This window comes from Pinus tabuliformis, chromosome J (assembly GCF_031772625.1).
Source record: "Pinus tabuliformis cultivar Carrire ecotype Pingquan chromosome J, CPIR1, whole genome shotgun sequence".
Classification (NCBI taxonomy): Eukaryota; Viridiplantae; Streptophyta; class Pinopsida; order Pinales; family Pinaceae; genus Pinus; species Pinus tabuliformis.
Genome location: NC_142295.1, coordinates 1128791653 through 1128815247, shown reverse-complemented (window position 1 = coordinate 1128815247; position 23595 = coordinate 1128791653). Strand labels below are relative to the sequence as shown.

General features: G+C 37.5%; 1 protein-coding gene across 1 annotated transcript in view; it reads left to right on the top strand.

Moving 5' to 3' along the window:
* The window catches only part of LOC149231046 (DExH-box ATP-dependent RNA helicase DExH3-like), a 223537-nt gene that overhangs the window by 139481 nt on the left and 60461 nt on the right, over window positions 1–23595 (top strand). Inside the window, exons 12-14 of the mRNA XM_089379101.1 lie at window positions 5133–5336; window positions 6839–6908; window positions 7082–7230. Coding sequence (XP_089235227.1) covers window positions 5133–5336; window positions 6839–6908; window positions 7082–7230 — 423 coding nt within the window. The remainder of the gene's footprint in view (window positions 1–5132; window positions 5337–6838; window positions 6909–7081; window positions 7231–23595) is intronic.

Here is a 23595-nt window from a genome sequence, read left to right as displayed (position 1 = left end):
TGAATATAGGACTCAGAACTGAAGCATGATATGTCACTTAGGAACAAGGTTGACTTGATGGATGGAAGGAGTCTTTGGTCTAGGTAATAAGGGTCTTGGTCATCTCAACTTATTTTGAATCTATTGAAGGAAGAGTTCTTGACTGGGTTTTCCCCTACCTAGGGGTTTTGCCTTGGTTGTGCACCTACACCTTGCGTCCCTTGTCGTAATCTTCATTGTTTTGGCATTTATCTTGATGAAAGAAACATAATAAATTATAAGAAATCTAATAAGAAGTAAAGAACAATCACAAGCAAATGTCAAAGTATAAGAGAAATCTATCTAAAGAATTTGATCACTTTAATGCCCTTGATTTCTCAACAAGAGGGAGTATTGAAAATGTAACTAGTATCGGGCTTCATAATGTAATGTAATTGCATCGTAAAAAATATTTATTATATTCATTATTATTATTTTTTTTTTGGTTAAAGCTTATTCTTCATGCTTATAAAGTCAAAAGTCAAAAAGAATTTATTATGAATCAAAAAGAAAAATGTATTTGTGTCAAGTCCCATTTCGACTTTTGTAAAGAAAAGAAGAATTTTGTATTGAGTCAAAGTTCAACAAAATTGTCAAGTCGGCCTTCCTTGGGAACAAGTCAGCCTGGGCCTCCAATTGCCACCCATTCGACCTCCTGGACAGATATATAGACGAGAGTTTGATCACTTTGAGGGACACTCGATCATCATCATCATACAATCTTCTGCACCAAACTAATGGAGAAAGGACAAAGCAGAAGGGAAGGAAGAGCTCACACATGTGGAAGAATTTTTGTGAGGAAAGGCTGAAGTTCTGATCTAGTTACAGACCCGAAATTTTAGGAGGGAGATTTCAGGAAGGCCAGACATTTCAGGAAGCTGTCTAGTTTGATCTATGTTGACTTTTGACTTTGGAGGTGTCTTGGAGGAGGGTTGGACATGGAGTTTTGGTAGAAGTTTTGGACGTTGTCTCATTTTGATCTGATTCTATAAAAGAAGGATTGTTATTTGGTTTTCCCCCTTGTGGGGTTTTTCCTTCGCTTGGAGCCTAATTTTTGGTGTCTTTTGTCTCTTGTGCATTATGTTCTCGATATTTTGGTAATGTGTAATTGCTTGATGACATAACTAAACAAGTAAACACTAAGAAGAGAATTCAGATCTGTCACAAGTAATTACCATGATAAGGAATTCTACCATCTATCTGAATTTCAACAACAAGCAGGGAAAAGAGCTTATGCAGATTAGATTGAGTTGCAAACTGTGAATATAAAGAGAACTGAAATATGAAATTTATAATTTTTCTTTTCAAAAATGTGCAATTTAGATTGTATACCTCCATATCTGACAAAAGATATTGTATCTCAGGCGAAGAAATACCTTTTTGGATGAAATGAAATGCATTTTTAACTAAAAACAAAGTTTCAAATGTAACAAAATAGTATTTTCAGGCGAAAATGGTACTGGAATAGCAGATCTTAGAAATTCAACAACATAGGTTCAAGATCTCGATCACCAACAAGAGCAATTTTTCTAATGGGCTCTGATCATACCATGTTTGGGAAAACATTGTATTCCATATAGGATGAATGCCTTTAGTAACCACTCACACAACCAGATCAATGTTTGTAATGCCGATATTTTTATGTGGTTAAAATTCTCTACGAGGGAAACACTGCACGGCCCCGCAGCCAACATGGCCACTGGAGGCAACTTTATTAATGCAAAAGAATTTTGTTTTACGAATAGGAGTTATCACAATTGATCATCAGCGATGACCCTCCATGCTCTATAAATAGAGATTGTGGACCAATCAGGTGTTAAACCATAGATCAATTGCTGTTAGTATTGAGGAGAATATGACCTGTCAGATGTTGAAAATGTGTGACTGCGGTCAGTATTTGAAGTCAAAAAGTAAAAAAAAAGTTTTTTTTTTTCCTTTTGTTTTTTTTGTATGTATGGTTCATGTAGGCTCCATGATGGACAGGTCGGCCCCACCTCATGAAGGGGTGTGACCCTTGGGTTTATTCCACTTGGTCAACCTCATATAAATTAAGAGACTTGACCTCCTCATTGGGCATCATCTCAACAAGTTAAATCTGTTCAAGAAGCATTCTGTCCACACATGTGAAGGAGGAGGAGAAGTTGACCAGCGAGTTTTACAAAGTCTTCTATCTGTTTGAACAACATTGACTCTGTCCTTTCTGCTGCTGTTTGACTGAATTTTTGACTGAGGAAGAAGGCAGAAGATTCTGGAACCTTTGACCATCTGTTGACCGCATTTATGGAGCTGTTTCTGAGCTTTGACCACAGGTCAAATTCTGTAATTTGACCGAGACTTCTGAGGCGATTGCAGGACCAAATTGGCCTTTTGACTAGGAGCTGCAGGTCGAAATTCGGCCCCTTGACCAGACTTGACCAGTGAGCAGAATGTTGACTCTCTCTCACCTTTGACTTGATTTGGCTGGACATTGAATGAGGTCAATAGTTTGATATTTTTACTGGAAGAATCAGATGTACAAATTGATTGAATTGAACAATTTCTCATAAGGAAAGATGACCGGGTTTTTCCCCTTGTGGGGTTTTGTCCCAAGAAAATTTTGGTGTCTCTTGTTTCATTGTCTCATTGTGATCTGCACTGCTCTATTGTGCTTAATGGCTGAAATTTTCTCATGTTTAACTGCTTGATGATTTGAATGCTCTAAGAAGTAAAAAATGTATCATTGGAAGTAGTTATCTGAAAGAAAATTGATCTAGTCTCTATTGCACCTAGAAATTCAACATCAGATCACTCTATGTCGAGACCATACCATGAGCGTTGGATTACATTGCAACTAATGCATACTAAGAAAACACACTAAGAAAAACACTTTAGCTAATAGACACATTAGACCAAGTTGAATTTAACTAACTCCAAAGTGTCTAGATATCCTAAAAGATGATGGTAAAATCTGTTTAAAACATGCAGCTAGACAACGGATTTGATCCAAAGCACACAAAAATCCCAAGAATTTGATACGCATTTGAGATTGCAAGATTCCACAAAGATTCAGATGTGGGTGTGGAGTGCCTTAAGGAGGATATGGTAACTATTTGATGAGGTAAAGGCAATAAGCACAGTAAAAAGATAAATGGAAAATAAGATGGTAGGGGCTTGCAGAAGAGAGGAACTGGTAAATTCTGCAAGGAGTTTTCCTTCACTTGCTTTATTATTAAAATCGGAACATTAACACTATATGCTCTTCCCCACTACTTTGAAAGCTTTCGGTATCTATGCTAGCCGCTTGGTCAGACACGAAACGTTGTGCTTGATTTTCTGAACTCTTGTGACTACTTGTGTTCACATGGATTATGAAATAATAAATTAGATCTGAAATCCATGATAGCAGATAGAGGTCTCTATCCCCACAGAAAGTGGCAATGAAAATCGATAATTGAGCAGATTATTTTTTATATTAAATTTGATGCATATTGAATCTGAAGAAAAAGGTGGTTTAAATTCTTTTGAATGGGCTTTTCCAGACTGCTGATTAAATCAGACAGCATCCTTAACAAAGGGGCGGTATGCATTAAGTGGGTTGCTTATCTTAATTAATCATATTTTGGCAGTTTGTTGACTAGGCTACTTATAACATGAGAAATACTGACACGGATTTCTGACATGGCATAAATTCCGTGAACCTGGATTGATGATATGACATGGAATTAACTGCTAGGACAAAACAATCATTAATATCCTAACATCGATCACATGCCCTGCCATATTCCAAGATTGTCTCTGCTACTGACATGGATGAAACCTGTGTTGGAAGTTTCATGTTTTCATTTACTTCAATTTTTGGTCCTTCACATATAAAGAAGACTAGTTGCATATGATATCTGGTGGTTTTGGAAAAGACTTTGTGGCTGAAGATAAGAATGAGTTTACGGCTTGAACTAGGTTTTGATCATCACCTTCCATTATATCAAGGCAGGTAATTTCATTTGTCCAAATGATGCAAGATGTAGGGCATTTCTGGAAGTTACTATTTTCACTAAAAGACAATGTTCCATCATGCTTCCAGGGCTGGGATTCTAGAACGTGGAAAATCATCTAGGGGACCTGTGAAAGCACCCCTAAATTTTTTGGAGATGTCAGGAGAGCCTGTCCAAATTCCTAAAATGAAAATTAAATATATGAAAATCAATGACAAGTCAGAAAATGAATGGTGAAACATGGAATGCATATTCACAATTTCACATTAATAATTATAATGATAAATAGGCATTTGTCAGTGACTCTGTCCGAAATCTTAAATAATAAAAAAAATTAAATATATGAAAACCATCACAAGTATGAACAATAGAATCACGGGATAATATTTATTATTCACATCTATATTGATAATGATAAGTGGGCATGTGCTTTAGGCTTTCTATAATGCGTTTGGTTCTAGTTGTGTAGGGTGTTGAATTTGTGACTCTTTCTTTAATTTTTTGCCTTTTCCTAAATCTGTTGGGAAAAAATTGTGGTGGGGTAGCATGTCATGGCTTCCCCTTTTCAAGCAGGAGTGCCCAGGTGCCCTCTGCAAAATGTTAAAACCTCCAATTTGATGGGAAACGTCCCATCTTGCATCTCCCTTAGTTTCCCCATAAGGTGGATCTGGGGAAACATTCCATAAGGAGTTTCCATATCCGGAAAGCATGGGACTAAAAGATCCATATTAGCACAGTTCCTGCTTCCCATTTTTCAGTAATCTGGAAAGCAAGCACAGACTATAAATGACCTATTATTAAATATCTTGCAGAGTACAAAAGTGCATTGACTGTTATTGTAGAAGCTTACAAACTATAAATGCATGTTTATGTCAATAACTATTAATTGGTACAAATTGTTGCTGCATTTTTAAATAATGCAATCTCCGAATGTGAACAGACCAGTGTTTGAGATGAATGAGTCTATTATTGATGCACGGAGTCCTTTGATTGTTAATCTATGCAGCAAAACCTATAGCATTCTGATCCACATTTACCAGAGGAAATATTTTACAAACAATTTTCATTTCTTCATGTTTTTGAATAAGGTATCTCAGTCTGATTTGTTGCTCTGGGATCACTAATTTTTCGTTTTGTTTGTAGAGAAAAGGCAGGGCTGGCCGTGTCCAATCAGGGGAATGCTATCATCTATATCCAAGATGTGTTCATGATGCTCTGGCAGAATATCAATTGCCAGAGCTTCTTAGAACACCTTTACAGTCTCTTTGTTTGCAAATCAAAAGTTTGCAGCTTGGAAGCATTGTTGAGTTCCTATCCAGGGCTTTGCAACCTCCTGAACCTCTCTCGGTATGTAATGCGCTGCTGGCAGTTTGTGTTTTTATCCTAGAATTTTTTAGAGGCATTGGATGAAATAAACCCCATAACCAAGATGTATTGCAATTAATGTACTGAACAATTATGTATTAATGTAAGGGTCAAGCCCACACACACACACACACAATGGATGGACAGGCCTGTACTCATCCATCATTCATTATCAATATCACGATATGGATGTTAAGTACATGGATTGTGTCAAATAGTCAATTGCTTGTATGTGCTTGGTAGCTCTCTACCAAGTGGTATCAGAACGAGGTGGTCATGATTGTGCATTTCCTATATGCAGTCTAAGAGTGCTACTGTAGCATAAGCAGATTATTGTAATGTAGAGGCATGTAGCCTTGAGGAGTAATTGATTCTGTTTGTGTTTCAAATCATACAGCTGTTAACCTACACAGATAAATCTGCAGCTTTAGGAGCCAACTACAGGTACCGCAGCTTTCCCAATTGAAATCTTCAAACAGTCCCTTGACCTGTTCCAGTGACAGGATGTAACATTTCATTTTGAAGAACTGTCTCTGAATGGTCTTCCGCTGCAACATATGGTCCCGAGCCTTTCTTTTATTGTTAATTGCCTGCTTTGTAAACATATCATCTTCATTTGGATTTTCTTTAGCTATAGACCCATACTTTTTCTGGTTTAGGCAAATCAAATGTTATGGCAGCCTGTATCCCATTTTCAGGAGCATTTAGCTTCATGGGAGGGAACTTTAGGTAAACATAATTTATTCTTTGACCCATCAATTCCAACACCTGTATTCTTGGACCATTAAACTGAAGGATCCTGTTTTGTGCATCTTCTCTGATCAAGAACTCCATTTTTCCCCCTTTTGGCATATATTCGGTTTTTTGGTCCTGATTATTTCCTTTTCTAACTGTCTGCAAAAGAAACTCTGCTGTCTGTGATCTCACTTTCCATGCATTTACAGTTGCTGCAGCTGCTGTCAAAGCCTCCCCCCATTGCTGCATCCAAAGGAATTTTGAAAACCAGAATCGAGTCCCTGCATTATAAAAATTCTATGATCTTATTAAATAATGGAATTTACACTGACAAAGCGACTTGGGTTAACGAATATTTTCAATATCAGTGTTTGCCCTTTCTCATCCTTTGAGGACAAGGCATATCTGGAGGGAGTGACATTAATATACCACATAAACAATATGCATTGCAATTAATGCATTGACCAAATATGTATTATGTAAGGTCATGTCCCTACTATATCTCTTTATAAACACAATTGATGGACATGCCTCTATTCAATATCAAAAATATAGTTAATGTGTCAATTGTGTGCCTGTCATCAGTACCTCTCTATTAGTGGGCTGCATTAGAGCTTGTGGAATCAATATTTCTGGTCTTCTTTAGATGCATCATACTACTTTATGTATATATACTTTTTCTATGCCTGGTATGGTTCTCAGTTCCTCGTTCTATTTTTTAATCTGATCCCCATCTATCTTGAGTTTAGGTTCAAAATGCAGTTCAATATTTGAAGACAATTGGAGCTCTTGATGACAAGGAAAACCTAACAAATCTTGGTATGATTAATTCTGCACAAAGACACTACCTAATTTAAAAATTGATAATGTTATGCTACCATTTGATGTTGTGGTCCTTATCTCTTCCATGTAGGGCCTTACTTGTTCCTTGTAACTTAAACGTAAAAATTACTTCATGTCTTCAGCCTTATATTATGTTTTCTATTTGGCAGGGCGCCACTTGTCCATGCTTCCAGTGGAGCCTAGGCTTGGAAAGATGCTTATTATGGGAGCTGTTTTTCACTGCCTAGACCCTGTACTTACAGCTGCAGCTGGGTTGAGTGTTAGGGATCCTTTTCTTCTACCTTATGATAAAAAAGAGGTAAGTAGACTGGTCAGAGTATGTATTGATTCATTTTATTTCTTTATTTATTCAGTTCTGTTGTTTGTGATAATCTTTGACACCATTGTAACTTGTAAGTTGAAATATGCTTACTGGCACAGTTCATCATGCGTTATATAATTGCATGTGATTTCTCCCAACTTGGCTTCTTATAGATTTTGAATATACATTGTGCATATCTCCCTTTCTGTTGCTATAATCATAGCTTGCAATAATTGGGGATGAGGAAATAGTTGGAATCTGTGAAATACGGGTTGGAAATCTGTCATTATGATTGCACTGCTTTTGCATTGATGAATGCTTTAGATGGAATGATAAATGACTCTCTCTCTCATTGCCTTTCAATGGTTTGATGCGTTGCTGGGCCTTTATCCCCATGTCAATTTTGTCCAGTAGGCCTATTATGTTGATAAGTTGGCCTGTTGTCTCTTTTTCATTTTTTCAAAATATGATAAAAACATTTTTAGAAGCAAACTTCAACAAATCAGAAATATTTAAAAAATATAAGTATCTAGGTATAAGCCTCCATATCTTAGAACCATAGCAGTTAATATTTACAAGCTTTTAGATGTTAGTGTTCCAAAAAAGAAAATATAACACCCCTACATCAAGGGGCTAGTCTTGTGCAACTGAGGAAGGCCACCCACTGTCACCACAGCAGCTCTTCTTCTCACTTTCGGTTGGCTCTCCATGGGGGAAGAAAAATGATTATGGATGCCCATGCCCCGAACAAGTTAGCTACTTTGAGTCTTCGAACAACTCTTAAACAACAATACCTACGACTGTTAATGGCCGCAAAATTTCCCACATGGTACTTGCTACAAAAAAATCTACCACTCCCATTTGATTAACAATATCAAGTAACAAGGGGTTAGTCTTGTGCAACTTACAAAGGCTACCCATTGTTAACTCAGTAGCTCTTTGTCTCTCTGTTTTAGTTGGCTCTTCTCTAACTCAAGGGGTCTTCCCTAAAGATAGGGTTATCAAGGATATGGAGTGGAGGCTCAAGGTGAAAATGAAGGATAAGCCTTGATAAAACAAAGTGGTTGGCATATATGAAAAAGATGGAAATGCGAACGAAAGGAAAGGAAGAGGAGGGACGAAGGAAATCGAATGTTATGGGACCAGTGCCTATCAATCTATGGGCTAATGTAGTCATGAAATATTGCATGCAGTGTTGTGAAAATCATGATATTATTGCGATTTTATCGTTTTATCGTGAGTTTTTCAGTAGAACGAAAATATCGCAAGTTTTATTCAAAATTATCGCCAGTATTTTTTTTGCCCGATTTTTTGGAAATTATCGTGAGCTTTTCAAATTATCGTGATTTTTTCCAAAAAATCATGATAAAATCGGAAATTATCGCGGGCAGTCAGGGCAGCGAGGTTTTATAAGGGATGCTAAATGTTCGAAATGCAATTTTTTTTGAAAGAAACAAATAATTTTTGAATGGGGCAGCTTAATGATCAAGTCTAGGCCCTAGTATTGATATGCTATTCATGGTAATGTTAAGAAGTGACATTCTCCTTAATCTTCATTTTCATCCTTTTACTTAAATTTTTAACATTACTATGAAATGATTCAGGATGTTTGAGAATGGTTCCAGCCTCATTGGATTTCATATGGAGAAAGTAGAATTTTAGATTTCATTCAAAATCCAGCAGACTTATCAATTTTTCAGGATTTCAAGATTGGGAGATTGTAATGTTTCCAGGTGACACCACCTGCCCGGGCTACCCCTGCCACTAGTAGAGGACGTGGTCTACCTCCTATAGCTCCTACTTCTAGTTCTTCAGCTTCTAGAGCATAGCAGACTCCACTGCCAACTCCACCAACACCAACATCTACATCTAGAGGGAAAGGGAAAGTTGTGGCATTTTCTCGCAAGAGGGGCAGAGGAAATCAATAGGATTAGACTTTTGTTATTTTCTTCGTTTTATTGTATATGACATTATGACATGATGAGATACATTATTATTTTTTTTGTTGATATTTTGAGGCTGAGTTGGGACTCAGGAGTCAGGACTTACTATTTAGGACATGATTCAATGTTATGTGTGATTTTAGCACTAGAAATGATATTAAACATATTATATATTAGTTCCTTTATCATATTTATGTGTCAATGTATTTATTTTATGTTGTAGATGGTTTAGATATTAAAAAAAATGAAAAAAATGAAAAAAAATGAATTTTTTGTACCAAACGATTTTTTCCCGATTATTTCCGATTATTTCCCGATTATTATGAATTTTTCCGATTTTTTCCTCGCGCCGATATTATCCCGATAACGATTAATGCAACATTGATTGCATGAATGAATGAACTAGTATGTGCTAGTCAACTACTTTGGATGGCTCTATAGTTTAAAGGGCTAGTTTGCCACATTCAACCTTTTGGATGAAAGAACTTGTTCATAAATCCATCATTTGGGTGTATTTGATGCAATTCAGCCAGTGTCACAGGGTTCGTTGAACTTGAATGTTGAAGTTCGAAATTTGACGAACCCCAACAAAATTTAAATGTTTGACTTGGTTCGGCAAAGGTTCGCTGAGGTTAGAAGAAAGCAGCTGCTTCCACGTGCTGTTGTGTGATTGAACCCAAGTTTTTAATGTGTTACTGTGACTTTCATTTCTAATATACTGATTAACTTGCAACTGTCAAGGCTTGGGATTCATATTTACACTGTGGCACCGTTTCATTTGCTGCAACAAGTGATTGGTGACTCAATGCGCGAAGGTGTTGGCCATGTTCACACTGCCATGAAGCTTGTCGCTCTGTTGGTCATGGTCATACTGCCAAGACACACAGGTCGATTCTCTGCATCAAATTCCATTGGCATTGCAGCATAACGCTACCTCCCCTGTAGACAATATCAAAACTAGACGACTGCTTATCGTCTAATTGTCCCTGCGATAACCTGGAATTCGAATCCACCATTCGACAGACAATTCGACAAGCAGAAGGAGGGGGTAAAGGGAAGCCAAATTCTCCATCTATCCATTGACAACTTGTCATGCAAGTACCATGCGACTGACGGTTATTTATAATTTCTAATGTTTTGATCTTATAAAATATTTATTGTTACTATAAATTATATTAAAAACCATGCTCCACCGTCATTTATAATTTATAATTTTTTTATCTCATCAATCAACTACTTATTATTAATATAATTTTTATCATATATAGTAGAATATCAGTTTATAAGTCCATATTAAACATTAATAATTTTATTTTTGTATAGTTATAAATTAATATGACAAAGGTTAATATGTACATTATTAATAATAAATGTTTATATATATATATATATAATTTTTTTTTTAAACATAATAACACTAAATTAAGAAAACATAATAAAGATTAGTATGTATTATTATAATTATGTTTTATTAATTTAGTGTATATATATATATAGACAAATATAATGATGAACCTTATTAGAATTTTATGGGGAAATTCATATTCGAATCAAACTTCATCTTTATCGAACTCGAACTCAAACCCGAACCATGTGACATTGAATATGCCTTGAGTGTTTGCTGGAAATTAATTTTTGAAAACTTAATCTTGGAGAGTTAGGCGTGCTACTTACGAAAGAAATTTGAAGGTGCTGTAATATTAGGTTGAATTATAATTCCATCTCAACAATTAATCTAGTAGATGAAGGAAATAAAACATGATTATGACAGCAAGGAAAGCAAGAGGAAGAAATCTCCTAACATTGCATTTTTCCTATATGAAAAGAATTTCATTAATAGGCCCTTCAAATTAAAATGATAGGAAGAGATTTTCTACACATAAATAACAACAAAATTGAAGAGCATGTACATGATGAGAAACCAAGAGGGCAGTAGATTGGGGATGATTTCTCTTTACTTGATAATTGCTTGTGAATGTTGTTTGCTTCTTATTAATCTTTATTGTGTTTTATTCATCAAACAATGACCAAAACACAAATCAAGAAGATCACAAGAGAATGAACACAGGATATAGGCTCCAAGCCTGGGAAAAACCCCACAAGGGAGAAAACCCAACCAACTTCTCTTCTTATAGAATCAGATCAAAGTGAGAAATCCAAGACCCAAGAATAACACAAGAATTCAACCTCCAAGAAACCAAGTCAAGCTCTCCAAATTTTGCGTCATCATGGTAGAATCCATCAATCTCAGTCACAGGAGACAACATCAATTTCAGCTCATATACCTCAGGAAACTCAGTTTATTTTGGATCATCTATCACAAAGAACTTGTGTTTATTTCAGATCATCTTCCACAAAGAACTTGATTTATCTCAGATCTTCTTCTACACAAGATTTACATTATCTCAGATCATCACAAAAATGTTGCATTATTTCAGACATATAACTAGGAAACTCACATTTACTTGCAGAAGTATAGCCTCAGAACTTGCTCTTCTTCATAGGAATGTAGCTTCTGAAATGCGCATCTTTTTTTTTTCCTGTTAGAACTTGCCACAAAAAAAACACCGAATTGCTTGCCATTTTGGTGGAGGACGCATGTGTTAAATTTTGTTAACAATGGTATGTTCTATGCTTAGCACAATTACTTTCAATGTATTTTAAGCAGCCCAATGACAATTTCCAAATTAGTTTCCAATAGCAATCACATTAACCATAAATTACATTGACAGTAATTGTAGATAGAACATAAAATAAAATGCAGAAGACAAACCAAGACAATAGGACACCAGTTTTGGCGGATGCTAGGGAAAAACCCCAATGTGGGGAAAACCCTTTGATCAATTCTTATTACTATATCAAGTGTTCAGCAGAGAGAGAGTACAAAAAATTAAAGTTGACTTGCCAAATCAAAGTCAAAACAACCCTGTCAAATCTGCAGTCAACTGCAGTCAAATTCAGCCCTAACCAGAAAGTCAAAGATGGTCAACAGAGTAGCAAAATTTCCCCTTTGAAGCTTGGTCAAAGGCAGTCAAACTCGGCCTCGAGCAGTGGTAAAAGTCAGCCCAAAACAGTCATAAAATCTGTGGTGAAACTTGGTCAACCTGAAGTCAACCCTGTGATCAAACATGGCTGTGGTCAATGCAGTTCAAAGTCCTCCTTTTGCCTTGATTCTTGTGCCAAAAAATGCGGCCCGCTGAGATAGAAATTCACCCTAAAATTGAAGTCAAAAGATTCACAGAAAGTCAAAGTCAACGTTGGTCAAACATTGGTCAAACTGCAGAAAAATCTGAAATTTTTTGCCCTGAAATTCTGTCCTGAAATTCGTCCTCCTTGCCACACATGTGACTAAGAAGATTTGCCCAATAGCTATACGAATCAATGAGAGGAGGAGAGAGAAGAATGTGTGAGTGATGAGGATGCCAAATGAGGTGAGAGGTCACTTGTATTTATACAAGTCGTTGAGGGTGAAGTGACATGTCTATTGGGCTTCATGAGCCTACATGATGATGTGGTCGACTTGAACAATTTGTACGTGTGTGGCATAAATTCAGAAACACATTTCTGCTTGTCCAAGTTTGATGATCTTTAGGTCGATTTTGGTCCTCTCGAAAAGAGGAATTTAATGCAATATCATTTCCATCAAATGAGTTGTCTAAAGTGGAATTTGGCCTAACACTCCCTTTCAACCATTGTTTTAAGATCTCGCCGGCACCGAACCGACTCGGGAAAAAAAATTTCAACCCAGCAGAAAATTCGGTTCGGTCGGCTGAGTTATGACTGACCATCCGTAACTACTCGGCTAGGTAGCTGATAGTGGCTAGTGAACCATAAAAACACACATTTTTTTGATTTTTATTTTAATTTTTCTAAGTGTGGGGAACTCCAAAGGGGTTTATGAATTAGTTTGCTAGTCTTTGGGGTCCATTCCCCTCTCCCAAACCCTAGTATTTGATCATATTGCCCTATCAAGGCTATGCTATTCATGGTAATGTTAAATTTTTAAAGTAAAAGTGACATTCTCCTTAATCTTCATTTTCATCCTTTTACTTAAATTTTTAGCATTGCCATGAAATGACTTAGGATGTTTGAGAGTGGTTCCGACCTCATTGGATTTCATATGGAGAAAGTAGAATTTTAGATTTCATTCAAAATCTAGCAGACTTATCGGTTTTTCAGGATTTCAGGATTGGGAGATTGCAATGTTTCCATTGAATTTTGTCATGTATTAGGGTATGGAACTCGTATTTAATTAAGAGCACCAATCCCTCTATGTACCTTGATGTTAGTGACATTGGTTGTTGAACTCCTCTGGGATTCGCTCCCAAACCGGGAGCTTCCGAAAATGTCGCTCCCGCTCCTTGCTTTCGCTCCCGCTCCCAAGTAACACTGAGTCAGATGATGTTGGCAACTCTAGCAGTAGCCAGTAGTACTGGTCACAGACATTTGTTGTAGAGGCCATTTCTAGCCTCCTTGGTTATGTGTTTTTGTTTTGATCTCTATATCATCATTGTGTATGTATTGGACAATGCACTGGGTGCCATTTTAATATAATGGATATATTCATGAGCCTACTTTGATCATATGTTGTCTTCTATCTATATTCTGATGTTGTGAGTTTGGAAACATGAATGAAAATCTTTAAAATTATGTGTTTTTATAAAAAAATATATTTAATGTATTTTTTACAACGACCGAATCATTGAAATCGAGCTGGCCAGGTCGATACCGAGTCAGAGTCGGAGTTGACCCTCGGCCGAGTCGGAGTTTTAAAACATTGCTTTCAACTAGGGAGAATTCCACCTGCCAATCCATCCATCATCATCGATATCTCATTTCATCTCCGCTCTGCTGAACACTGATATGAATAATGAAGAAGAATCGATCGAGAGTGAGTCACAAGACCTTACCACTCTTCACTGACGAAAGTCAGTCTAGAGGTAGAACCTCAATCAGACTTGATCCCAGATCAAGTTGTTGAACACCATGCATCCTAGACATAGGGAGTACGATAATACACGATGCATCCATTTGTAATGCTATGGTCCCCATCCACTTTTCCCAACTCATTGGCTAGATGAGAGGTACTTCGCATGAGTCCCAGACTACATGGCTAGGATGTATGTTGGGGCTTCCGCAGGAGAAGGTGAACCACTGATCCTACTGATATGCCATAGGAGAAGGTGAACCACTCACCCTACACACGTGTCATCCTTCATAGGGGAAGGTGAACCACTCACCCTACAACACGGGTGGGACTACTTGCAAATCAATTCCAGACACCAAAACTCCAGAGGCTGGAGTTGGTGATGAGATTTGCTTTCATATTGCTTGTATCCTCCTACACTTCGGGCGTATCGGTGACTTGCTTTCATATTGCTTGTATTCGCCTACTGTACACACATGTCAACCATCATGGGATATCACAGGGGAAGGTGAACCAATTACCTTGTATACAGTGCATCAATAGGGGAAGGTGAACCACTCACCCTATGATCGCTCATAGCTCCAAGAAGTACCCCAAGTCCCCAAGAGCTCCCAAATCTCAATGTCTAACTCAAGCGGGACCCTCATGGGAGGGTCTTTCCACGACTCCAAGTCTTTCATAGAAGGCTAAGAATTTGACCTTCTCTAAGGGATTTGTGAGGTTGTCTACGACCTGCTCATCAGTCCTGATGTGTTGGAGCCTTATTGCTGCCCGCTGTAACATATCTGAGATAAAGTGGTACTTGATATCAATGTGCTTGGAGTGGTCGTGGGACACAAGATTCTCCGAAAGGTGAATCCCACTCTAGTTGTTGCAGTAGATCACATTGGTATCCAACACGTGCTCAAATAGCTAAAGAGCTTCCTCAACCAAATAGCCTCACAACAGACCATACTAGCTATAATGTATTCGGCCTCGACGATGCTTAGAGCAACCAATTTTTGCTTCCTTGCTCATCCATGAAATTGAAGTAGACCCCAATGAGAAGCAACATCTAGACGTGCTTTTGTAATCCACCACATTGCCAGCTCAATCAACATCAGTATATCCATGTAGCGTCAAATTCCTTGTAGTGTATCTCAGTCCATAGTTGATTGTGCCACGAAGATATCTCAAGAGATTCTTAGCAGCAATCCAATGTATATGATGAGGCTCGACTATAAATTGACTCAACATATTCACAACGAAGCATATGTCCGAACGAGAGTTTACCAAGAAAATCAGGGCCCCCACAAGTTGTCTATATTCAGAAGGGTTTATCAATTCAAGTCCAGCAACACTTCCACATAGCTTCTTGAAGTTGAGTTCCGTCAGAGTAGACACAAACTTGCAATCCACCATCCCACATCTCTCGAGCAACTTCACAATGTATTTTCCTTGAGAAAGGAAAATCTCATTGTAACGACCATATGTCCATTTTAGGACAGTAATTATAAATTGTATATTGTATAAAAAAATTGATGTAGGATGATTACAAATGAGAATGAGGGCTGCTTATATACTCTAGGCAGGTGCCCTTCCACGAACGGTCATGTCTCTAAGACATGCCTTTTCATTACTAACTAACTAATCATTAGTTAATTACTTGTTATTTATTATTATTTTTATGTTTATATTTATTATTTATTTTATATGAATTATATTCATAACATTGCCTCTCTCTTCAAGAAGCCTTTTCCTCAAAGCTTACTGAAAATATCTTCTCGTTTCTGAACTTTCATCTTCGTTGATACAAGACGATATGATACTTGAGTGATAGACAAAATTGTCATACTGAGAACGAATTGGACCATCCTAGATTAATCTTTCCTGGAATCAAATTTTGTGATGAATGGTTATCGTACGAATGGATTCTGCAAACTTCAGTATTCTTGGGAACATAAATTTGTCGTTTATTTTCTCAGTGATATTGGTATGTAGATTGATTGGAAAGTCTGCTCTTGTGATTTGGATGTCGATAAATAACTTTTTTGGTTGGACTTTCCCTTATCATGTTAGTGGTAGTTTCTTGAATTCCTTTAGGTGTTGTTGTTGTTGAGTTGGTTACTGAATCATCATTTGGAAAGTCTATCGTTTGAACTGCAATTTCTGAATATGTCTTCACTTCAAGAGGGTTATTCTTTGCTTGAGTTATGATTTTCACTAGATCGGTATTTGTTTCTTTATCTTCAACTTGGACTGAAGCGACTGAAGACTTTGTTACTACTTGAAGTTGTTCTAACTTGTCATTGGTGATTTCTTGTCACTTTTAAGCTTCTTTATTTGCATAAGGCAGGCTTGGTAATGATTCCTTAAACGTGAAATTTTGCTATTTTTTGAATTGTTGACCTTGTCCTTATTATCTTCCTCTTTATTTTTAAAATTTTTAATTTTCTCTAATAGTTTTTGATCAAGGGTTTTTAGGCATAATTTTTTTATTTTTATTTTTGATAGATTCTCCTTTAGTTCCTTATCAGAACTTTCTTTTTCTTGTTTTAGCCTTTGTTTCTTAACCCTGGACTTTTTTATTTGTGAAAGTAATTTCTCATTGTGGTTCCTTAGATGCTAGATTTCTTCATTGCTTTCCGTTGATTTTTCATGAAACCAATCTTCGAGATCTTTATATTTCTTCTCTAATGCTTCGCTTTTTTGTTGAAGTTTTGCAATTTCTTCCTTTAATCATTTTATTTGCACCTAGTCATTGTCTTGATGCTCTTTTGTATTAAATAATCTTCCACAACTTGGACATTTTAAATTGCATTTTCTTTGAATATAAGTATATCCAATTCCGTTTAAACATAATGGACATTTAGTCCAAAATAGTGATTCTTGCATGGAACTCATCTTCCCGTTTTGCTTAATATTTTTATGTCAATGATAACTAACACCTTGAATTTTTTTTTAGTATTTTCATTCATTTTTCTAAAATTTTTATTTCTCCTTTTTTTTAAAATAATAATAATTTTTTTTTTGAAATAATATATATATATATATATATATATATAATTGAATTAATTTTATAATATATAGTTATTATATAATTCTATTATAATAAATTGGGACCATTAACTATTATTATATAATTATATAATTATAATTATATAACTATTATATAACTCAATTGAATAGCTACGACCAATGAAACGGGGCCTTGCAACAGTTGCACCGTTTGACTTGTCGCAAAAGTGGATGAATCGCAGCGAAGTGGCAATGTTCGATCGGGATAGCGTTCAACAGATGTTGTCGATGGATGACGTTGGACGGTGACAAAGAGTTAGGGGAGGGGATGACACGATGACTAGATAGTTGATTTGTGGAGTGTGTTATGGATTATCGTAGATGGGACAACGTCAAAGACGTACGCAACAGGTCGAGCATGGAATATGCGGTAGATTGGTGACGTCGAGGGTACTGTTAGCGCTTGGAATTCACCTAGGCTGAGATAGACAAACTCTCAAGGCTACATCAAACCATTTCACATCGTAGCTAGCCCTACGAGGTATGAGAAGGCTCTCTCGGCTCAGATTCGATAGATCTTTCAATATGATTAGGCTGACCAATTAATAATAAAGATTTTAGGCTAGTAAATTGATAAGGGGGTTGATTTAATGATTTTTGGGGTTTTTGGTGGCAATTGGTGGAAGTGCAATTCAAGGTGCGGGGATTGAGCACAGTTTTCACAGGGGGATCTAAGGGGCAAGGTAGGAATGAGTGCTGATGCCTTAATCTGAGATGGATGATCAGAGATGATAGAGGAGAAGCTAAAGAGGGCAAACACACAATTCGAATCCTCTCTAGACAGTAGAAAACATTAAAATTGAACAAACTAAAAAGCTGAGCATGTCAAAACATGAATTCAAACTTTACCACTTCATCTGTCCAATTTAGAAGCATAAGAGAAATGTGAAACACATAAACAAACTTACAAGAACATGTAGAGAACACACCATCAACAATCAGATCCACAAGAATCCTCAAAGATGTCTGTAAAACCCTGGCTTTCCTTGCCTTCAATTGCAGAAATAGATGCACAATATACAATAAAGCTTCCTTACACAAGAGTCCAACCATGAAAATGAGGAGAGAGCATAATATAGACCATCTAGACCATCTAACTCCTTTCCCCACCTCTAGGGGTCGAGCTCAGCTTCCTAGGAGCAGTTTGAACTAATTCTAAACTAAGAACTAGAAAATAGGCAGCCCAACAACTTGCCTCTATTACTTAGCTAACTCATCCATGCATTAATTTTTCACTTTTTACATCATGGAAGCTTCTAGAAGGGTAAAGAAAGATAAAATCTACCAAAGTGCCATGAAAATATTACATTTATCCATCATCTACAAGTAAAAATAGTCAACCATAGTCAAAACAGTGTTTTTTGACCAAAAATGTGAATTCTGGCAAATCTGGAAGTTCTGGTCGCGCCCCTGGAAGTTCTGGTCGCGCCCCTTCACAGCTGTTTTTGAGTGGGTTCCACTGGTCCAAATCAGGTGCAAGATGGCTCATTGGAAATCTTGGCCTGTCTACTTTCCATCCCAAGTGGAATTTCTGAATTTGGTGTTGATTTGACCCCTCAAAAACCATTTCTCCCAAGGTCACTTTCTGCAACTCAAAAAGTGGGCAGAAAGTCATTTTTTTGATGTATTTTGAGCTTTTGGAGGCTCAAAACTCAAAACCAGGCTTCTCCCAAGCATTGGTAATTTTTATTTTTGCATGCCCTTTCCAAAAATGCCAAGTTTTCAAAATTCCGAGCAGTCCTCCAAAATGGTCTCACCCGGGGTGAGACCAAACCGTGGGCAAAACCTGTAATTTTACCAAAAATTTCCAAAATGCTCCAAAATTCTCAAAATTTTCACATTTTGATGCTAGATCAAGGCTGATCAGTACCATGATGAGTGAGAGATGCTTCAGCCAAGATACGGAGTGGATTTGGCCTTTTCTTCCTCTTCCGGGCCTCCGATAGCTTTCTTTGGAGAATTTTCATTTTTGGCTTGCAAACATGTAACCTCTATGATGACCACCTTTGCCACCCTTACGAGGCCTCTGCTGTGTCTCAACCTCTGTAGAAGAAGACCGGTCATCACCTTGCTCATTAGTTTCAGTGGTTGACAAGATGTTATTGAGCAAGGTGGAACAAGATTAGGCAAAGATGACTGCTGCCCTGCCTGCAAAATGCTGAGAAGTATGCTGATTTCAAGGGGAAAAATCATGAGGGAAATGTTAGGGGAGGGAATTTACATAAGGAAAGGGAAAATATATATAAACAGGGAATTTTGAAGGAAAACATCACATAATGCTAAACATGTCATTCCATCTCTCACCATTTGCAAATCAATACTTTATTTAGGGAAACTGTGATTTTTTAGCACCAAGGGAAAGGACAATAAAAATCATCATGATGGAGGGGAGGATGTCATAAGCATAGGGGGATAGGGCAGCATCATCCATGTACAAGAAACAGGCAGCTCATTTTCAATTTGTTTTCACTGTCATTGAGGAGCACGCTTTGTTTTTCATAATTTCAAAATGACCATTTGATGCTTTGGGAAACAGGGATTTAGGGTTTCTGATTGTAAGAGGAAGGGAAGGGGTTGTTGTGATCATTTTACAGTGGAAGGGAGAGGGGATTGTATCATAGGAATGAGGGAAAATAGAGGATATTAGGGATTAGGTTTAGGGGGGATAATGGAACCCATCAACAAAGTCTGCTGCCAATCAATTTTTGTAACAGCAATTCATTTAAAACAGAGGCAGCCTTATTTTTTCATTTGCCATGAATAATTAGGGTTTCACTGTGTGATTTGATCATAGGGAGGGATATTCAATTGCCTAGGGAGTTTAACTGAAGGGACAAGCAATTGAATTAGGGTTTACATAGGGAATTAGGTAGGGGAAAAAACAGAGTTTTGAGGAGGGGAAAAAGATACCATGTTACTGCAAACCCTAACCACAGCAAGTCTGATTTCTTTGATGTCTATGCAAATGAAATTTTGTCATGACCTTATTGAGCTTTGAAGTCTTTGACATATACACAAGATGACCCTTTTCCTTTGTTTTTTCTGAGGCTATGCAAAATGGCAAATTTCACTGTTTTTACAATTTTTTGAGTGCATGCCTTGTCATCACTTTTTTATTTGTTTTTTACAATGTTTTTTACTTTGCTGTGTATTAACATATGCAAATTTGCTGTGTAGAGAGTGTAGGGTTTTAATCATGTAGCATGGGGAAAAGGTAGGATTTGTATGGTTAGAAAGAACTAGGGTTTGATAGGATTTAGGGGTAGGGTTTGTATGGTTAATTTGCAAATGAGATCAATAAATATGACATATTAACATATGTGATTAACATGGGAAAATGAAAGGAGGGACATAAGGAAAGAAAATTGCCTTGAAAAACAAACAAACTGTCATAACATATGCTTGCAAAACAGCCATCATTCGACCTATCTTCTATTGATTTCTTTCATGAAATTGTGACTATTACCTTCCTTTGAAACCATAACATCATCATACAACCCGTGGAGGAGGCATACCTTAATAACTTGAGAGAATTTGAGGGTGATTTCAGCGTTTGAGTGAGTTTTTAGGGCAAACAGAAGTTCTGGTCGCGCACGGGCTCAGACTGGTCGCGCCTGTGTTATTTAACACTGCGCGTTGGCCTGTAACTGGTCGCGCGCACCCAGATGGTCGCGCACGGTCTCAGACTGGTCGCGCGCACCTTTAACACTTGTGCTTTGCAGAAACTTGCTCGAATTTGCTCCTTTCGCCTCTAACACATATTTTTGGACTTTCAAATGCACAATAAGAGTGAATTGAGAGGGAAATTAGCTTTTATAGGGTCACTTTTAAAAAAAAATTAACTTTAAAACCCACTTTCTAATGTTTTCAACTTGCTTTGCTTTTAAACACTGTTTAGAGTCTTTTTGTCCTGAAATGAGCTCTTTTGATGCGTTTGACTCCGTTCTTTTTTTTTTAGGTTGACCGCCTGAGGGACTGTAGTGAAGGAACCAGGGTTGTTGCCGGCACTTTTACAAATTCCTCATGACCTTGGATTTAAAAACAGGGTTTTTTAAATCCAAGGCATAAAGTGAGCTGTAGCTGAAGAAAATGATAATGAAACATATGTACAAAATTCCTTCCGGCTTGCTGGGCACTTGCTGACCATGACTCATTACCTTGAAATGATTTTGACTCAAAACCCTAGACCTAAGACCATGGGATCTCAAGACAAAAAATAAGAACAAGCATGACTCAATTACATTGTTGTATGACCTGATCCAGCAAAGCCAAGAAGGGAACAAAGACCAGCTCCTCCATTCAGTGTTATGGCATGCCTAGCGGGATGCAAGACTGACACTGATGAGACACCTATAAATGCATATGCAAAGAGTTATTGATCACTGATGGAGGGCTCAAGACCGACACTAACATTGGCTCCAATGGGGATGGCAGCTCCTTGGAGGTGCCAAGAACCTTAGACCTCTGGGAGAGCAGACCAGTGCCTTATCTATTGGGCGATGGAGTCAACTTATACACATATGACCAAACTTGAAATGACTCTATTCGACTTGGACTATAAAGACACAAACTAACTGACTTTTGTAGAAAATGAACAATCTGAAAACTTCACACCAACTAATCACCATCCTTAGAATTATAGCCTTCACCGCGGGCCCCAAACTGAAGATGAGAGATCAGTTTCACACTTGCTGCAGAATGAAAATAAAATGGTACTTACAAAGCTTTTTGAAGGGCAGCAGTCCATCAAGATTTGAAATCATGATGACAACCACCTGTGTTTCTTACAAGACAATATACTATCAAACTATATCATAATGCCAATGTAACCAATCAAGCAGATGCCTTCTTGACTGATTCTCCCAATCAGATCTCATGATCAACAATACAAACCTATCCCTGGGCATCCAAAACCATAGCTGACCATGATCTCCTTTATCACTGAACACTGCAATAAACACTATCACTGCTGGCTGCAACAAACTTGCTAGAGGATCGTGAAAAACATGAAGATTTGCCACTGTCACTTCCTGCTGAAAGAACAAGGTATCCTTTGTTTCAAACTCTGATCTGCCTTCATCATGTGCTTCGGTAAAAGTATGCTCATGGGCTTCAAAAAATTCTGAACAAGTAGATGAGCATATCTCCTCTTGGAAAAGCATTTCAACACATGAAGCATATGAAGAAGAATCTGAAATGTAATCCTGTATGTTTTGTTCTTCTATGGTGTGAATGTGTTGTAGGTCATCTTCATATGATATCATAACCAAATTATCAAGCTCCTTATTACTTTCTTCAATCATAAGGAAAGAAACTTCAGCTGATTCTTGAGGTGCAAAAATGACATTTCTATCACCTACCATAAGTTCATCCAAAGGAACTGTTTCACTTACTTGAATGAAGATCTCATCTTGATTTTCATGACTTGACTGAATTACCTCCTCATGTAGGCCCTGTTCTGATGGCATGAGAACATTTGGATCAAAAGCTTTGTCTATGGTCTCAACAACAAAACCTTCTTTTTCAGAAGAGGAAGAAGGTCCACCATCATCTTCTTGACCATGTGCACACTGCATTTCTACGTTTACTTGAGCTGGAACAAGACCTCTCAAAAGTAGATCTATCTCATCTTCAGATAGAGGAGATAATTACCGAGTCTGTGGCCTGCCGAGTAGGAACTGCTTCTATCCACTTGGTGAAGTAGTCGGTAGCAGTCAAAATCCATCTATGCTGCCCGGATGAAGCTGGGTGTATTTCACCAATGAAATCAAGGCCCCACTGCTGAAAAGGTGCACTAATTTCCACCGGCTTGAGTGGCAATGGCTGCAATCTTTGTTTCCCTTGAAATATTTGGCACTCATGGCAGCTCTTCACCGCTTTGTATACATCAGAAAAGAGGGATGGCCAATAGAAACCAGCTCTCAAAATCTTGTTGGCTGTAGTTTTCCAAAATAAATGACCTCCACAATCACCTTTATGGAAGTCTTCTACCGTTGCTTTCGCTTCTTCTTCAACCAAACAATTCAGTAGGATGCCTCCGGGATCTTTCCAATACAATGCTGATTTCATGATGCAAAACTTAGTGGCCTTCAATTTCAAAGTCCTTGCTTTGTTCTTTGACATTCCAGGAGGCGCGGACACATTCTGAAGTACATACACTATATCAGCATACCAAGGAGAATTAATGAAAATGTCTGATACTTGAACCGCTGAATTTTCTCCTTCACCATCGGACAAGGCTGCAATCAAGTTGATGTCAAGCGCATGTAGGGTTGTTTCAGCCATTAGTTTAGCAAGTCCTTGTCCTTTAACCAGCTTGGTTGGCTTGATTTCAACATCATACTCCAAGAGAGCAGCAATCCACTTGCCTCTCCTACCTTCCGGCTCTGTTTGTACCAAGACATCCTTTACCGCTGCACTAGGAACATAAGCTAA